We start from the raw sequence: 5,000 nt of genomic DNA on the forward strand, positions 1-5,000 counted from the left end.
TAATACTAATATAATCACAAAGCTAAGGTGATAAACGATGATAAATAAAACACCCGCCCACTCACCCACTCACCCTCTCCACACGCCCACCCACTTTATTCATACCCACACACCCATCCACTCAGTCCACCCACTGCGCTCACCAACTCCACTCTCCCAACTACTCCACTCATCCACTTCATTCTCCCACCCACTCCATGTACCAACCCACTCCACTCACCCACCTATTCACCCACTGCTCTCACCCACCCCACTTACCCACCCACTCTAATCACCCACTCTTCTCACTCATTGTGCTCACCCACTCCACTCTCCCACCACTCAATGTATCCACCCACCCCACTCACCCGACTCCCCCCGTTCCCCTGCACGCAGGTACTCGATTGGTGGTCTGAGTCCCGACCGCCTTCGGGTGCTCCTCCACCCGATGCCCGAGGACATGAGCAAGGACGATATGGACGAGATGATGCTGGGCTACGACGGCAGCGACGACGTGGTGTTGTGGGAGGCACGCGACATGACCCTGGGCGACTGGAAGGAGGGCCAAGTCGTCTACACCTTCGACCAGAGGCATTCGGTGGGTGTCCCTTCCCTTTATTTTATTTTGTTTTATTTTTCTTTGTTTTAGTTTTTTATGTTAAATCTCACGTCATTTTTTATTTCATCTTATTTTATCTTATTTTGTTTTCTCGCCTTTTCTTTTTTCTTTTCTTTTCATGTTCTTTTCCTTTCTTTGCTTTTATTTTATTTTATTTTATTTTATTTTATTTTTCTTACTTTCGTTTTTTCTTTTGTTTCCTTTTCTTTTCTCGCCTTTTCTTTTGTTTTCATTTCTTTTCTTTTCTTTTATTGCTTTTTTGGGTTTTTTTTTCTTTATTTTTTCTCGTTTTCCTTATATTCACCTTTCATGGCAAAATAAAGGATAAAGATGATTTAAACATGATTTAAAAAGAGCCTAAGATACACAAAACTCGATCAACAGCACCGCCCCCCTCTCCCCTGCCCCCGTTCTCCTGCAGGTGATCTTCGAAGGCATCCCAGTGGACAGCAACGACCTGAGCAGAAGGTTTCGGGGCTTCATCGCCATCGACGAGCTCTCCTTCGCCGACTCGAGTGAGTGCGGCGCCTTCTGCACGTTCGAGGGCGGCATCTGCGGCTGGTCACAGGACTCCAAGGACGACTTCGACTGGACACAGGTTAGAGGGCCTCGGTTTGGGAACTTGTCTGTGTGTGGTGTGCGCACGCGTGTGTCTGTTTATATATAGAGACAGATAAAGAGATAAATACATATATAAAAATAGATATAGAGCCATACAGTGCGTTGTGTGCATGTGTGTTAAATATGTGTGATCTTTTACACCACAGTAACTCCAGTGCCATTCCCCATCTAACCCCCCCCCACACACACACACTCACAGAGCCGCGGCAGCCTCAACCCCTCCACAGGGCCGCCGAGGGACCGCTCCTCCTTCGCCAACAACGGAATGATGGGAGGTTACGCCTTCATCGACTCCAGCTACCCAAGGAGGCCGGGAGACAAGGCCCGACTCATGAGCCAGGAGTTCCAAGGCACCAGTGAGTTGGTTTGTGCGCTGGATAGAAAGAGGGGGAAACGAATGGGGTATGGGGTAGAGAAACTGAAATGGAGGAAAGAGAGAAAGACACATTGAGGAAAGGGTGGGGTTATTCAGGATAGAATATCAGCTTTCTCACATACACACTAAACCATTTGTCATTCCTGCCAAATGCCACATTACCAGTGGCGAGTATCAACAACACATACACAACCTTTTCGTCCGAAAGATATCGACCTAACAGCTGCTCCCTCCCCTCCCCTTCCCCCAACAGACCCGGACAGCCCCCTTTGCATGCGCTTCTGGACGCACATGTTCGGCAACGGCATCGGCTCCCTCCGCGTCATCCTGTTCGACGTGAACACAGACGAAGACAAAGTTATCTGGCAGATCTCTGGTGAGGCTGGAAATGCGTGGTACCAAGGCCAGGTACCCATTGCCTCCCCAACGCCCTTCAAGGTACCACCAAACTCTGTTGAGCTGCCGAGCTTCAAGGTACAGTCAAGGCGCGCAGGCCACGGAGGAACTGCTGCATCTAGGATCTCATGCATAAACGCGGATTTGCAGAAAATTTTGTAAATAAAGTAGAGAATAGTAGATGTGAAAAAAAAAATCATTCCTAAACATGAGGATACAGAAACGGGTACTTGTGAATTGAGAGAGTTAGCAGGGACACACACACACACACACACACACACACACACACACACACACACACACACACACACACACACACACACACACACACACACACAGAATATATATATATATATATATATATATATATATATATATATATATATATATATATATATATATATATATGCGTGTGTGTATTTATATAATAATAATAATAATAATAATAATAATAATAATAATAATAATAATAATAATAATAATAATAATAATAACAGGGGATAGATAGGGGAAACAAAACATTTGACTAGCAACGGAAATGATATAAACAAAACAACCAAGGAAAAAAACTGGGCACACACGAATATACGTCAGGCCTTTTACCTTTATTGTTTCTTCAGAACATATTATTTCCTTCTCCATGCGCTGAAGAAAAGCGAAAAGGCCCTTGACATTATCGTGTCTCTCTGCCCTTCCCTTCGTCGCGTTGTTTGCAATTCGTTCAACATGAATTCTATCCCCAAGTCAAATAAATTTGATTTTCTGCCTTCAGTTTAGCAAAGCCTTTGTCAGTCTTTGAGCTTTTTAACAATGAAAATACATTAGTAATTTACACAGACAGATATGTAGAGATACATATAATAGTAGTGAGAGCGAGAGATATACAGCTAGACGGATAGATATAAACTGATTGAAAGATCGCATTAATTAATTACAAATGACATCAAAATGATATTCAAAGGATTCATATAAATCAGTTGCACATGTAGGGGTATTTTCATTCTCTTCGGAATCATTATTCCTCCTACAAATAAGTATATTCTCCATGCTTTTATGTAGTATGAGATGCAGTTCTCTGTATGTCTGCTTGCTGACTGTGCCTTGTAATGTGCATGAACTAACCAACACACAAAATATGTATCATGTATGTTTTAATCCATACTGTCTTACAAGCACACTATGTACCATTATATTTTAAGATCATGCTAACGGTATATTCACTAATCACGGTTTCTCTGCACTGTAAATATAACCACAGCACAATGGCATTTCCTTTCGTGGGTAGGAGAATAACACTGGTTCTCGTGCTTCGTCTCAGATCGTGTTCGAGGGCGTCGTGGGAGCCAACAACTTAGGAGACATTGCTATCGATGACATTTCCATCATCCAGGGCGCGTGTCCTAGTAAGTTTGCCTTTTTATGGTACTTTTAATAGGAATATATGTAATTAGCATTTTGTTCCTTTTTCTTGACGGTAACGTTCTTTTGTCTTTTATCTAAAAACATGCTTACTTTCCTCTAACCAAGATCATACAAAACCAACTTCAATATCTCAAAATCTACAATAAAAACTTGACAGTCTAAGACAGTAACAGCGCCCCCCCCCCCTAAGGCGCACCTCAAGTGGCGGCCGGGAACAACGGCGACTGCACCTTTGAAGTGGACGAGTGCGGATGGACGAACCCGGGCCCGAGAGAGCGCGCGGACGAGATCGACTGGGTGCGGACGGTCGCTGCGGACAATCGGGCTCCGTCACGTGACCACACCATCGGCACGGCGCAAGGTAGGCCTATCGCATGGTGCGTCGGGAACGTGCAAGGGTTCACGGAGGATGAATAGGAGATGCATCTTTTGTTTTTCTTTTTTAGGATAGCGAGTTTTGTCCAGGACTTAGATGTAGATTTTTAGAAATACATCTGTAAGATGTTTTTCTTTGGTTTCGTATCGAAATTCTCAGTTGTTGAAAAAGTAAAAGTTTTAATTATTTCACCTCACTAAGTCTTGCCATGTGATATATGTTCCACATTTCACACGTGCCTGATGTATTATTAGATTTTTATGCTGCTGATAGCCTTGGTTTTTTTCCGTTTGTCTTTTGTATATTCCTTTGTCATGTGTCAATATCATGAGAAAATTATATACGCGAATGTACCTGCACGAAAGTCCACCTGAGTACATCTATTTGTGCCCAACATACCCCAGCATATCCGTTCTCATTCGCCACCTTCGTCTGCTACTTATTCTTGTATATGATTCTTAAATGTGTATTAGCTCTCTCCCTGCCTCTCTGCATCTATCTGTCTATCTATCTATCTATCTATCCATCTATCCATCTACCTAAGTCCCTACCTGTGTATCTGTCTATCAGTCCGTTCGTCTATCCACCTCCGTTTCTCCCTGTTCCCCCTATCCCTGTTTATATTTCTTCCTCTGTTTCTCCCTCTGTTCGCTGCTCGTGGATTAACGCCCCAGAAGGCTGTCAAATTTGATTATTATATGGTCGAAATCGTCGCATTCTAGATTTAGAAAAGGTGTTCGGAAATGCGAATCTTATAGTCACACAAATCGGTGATCTGTAGACTATTGATAATTTCTGTTTTTATGTAAATAATTGAAGAAGAATATTTTTTTTATATTCATACACAAAGAAACACATAAACATACACACACACACACACACACACACACACACACACACACACACACACACACACACACACACACACACACACACACAAACCACACACACACACACACACACACACACACACACACACACACACACACACACACACACACACGCTCGTACTCGCGCGCGTTTTACATAACTAAAACATTTCGTGGACATGCAATAACTTGTCAATATTTACATAAGCACTAAAAATCAGATGTGTTTATGTATATAAAAAGGAAATTTCTGCCATTTCGATCATCAAGTATTCAAATTCGCACCTTATATACTCACCTTTTCTTGGCTTTTCTTTGTTTTTACTGTTTCCTTATACTACG

General features: G+C 42.7%; 1 protein-coding gene across 1 annotated transcript in view; it reads left to right on the forward strand.

Annotated features, from left to right (window-relative positions):
* The window catches only part of LOC119584725 (MAM and LDL-receptor class A domain-containing protein 1-like), a 101,678-nt gene that overhangs the window by 90,466 nt on the left and 6,212 nt on the right, over positions 1–5,000 (forward strand). Inside the window, exons 5-10 of the mRNA XM_037933391.1 lie at positions 376–577; positions 1,020–1,196; positions 1,419–1,575; positions 1,849–2,033; positions 3,310–3,394; positions 3,604–3,774. Of these exons, the coding sequence (XP_037789319.1) occupies positions 376–577; positions 1,020–1,196; positions 1,419–1,575; positions 1,849–2,033; positions 3,310–3,394; positions 3,604–3,774 (977 nt within the window). The remainder of the gene's footprint in view (positions 1–375; positions 578–1,019; positions 1,197–1,418; positions 1,576–1,848; positions 2,034–3,309; positions 3,395–3,603; positions 3,775–5,000) is intronic.

The sequence above is a fragment of the Penaeus monodon genome, chromosome 18, assembly GCF_015228065.2.
Source record: "Penaeus monodon isolate SGIC_2016 chromosome 18, NSTDA_Pmon_1, whole genome shotgun sequence".
NCBI classification, from domain to species: domain Eukaryota; kingdom Metazoa; phylum Arthropoda; class Malacostraca; order Decapoda; family Penaeidae; genus Penaeus; species Penaeus monodon.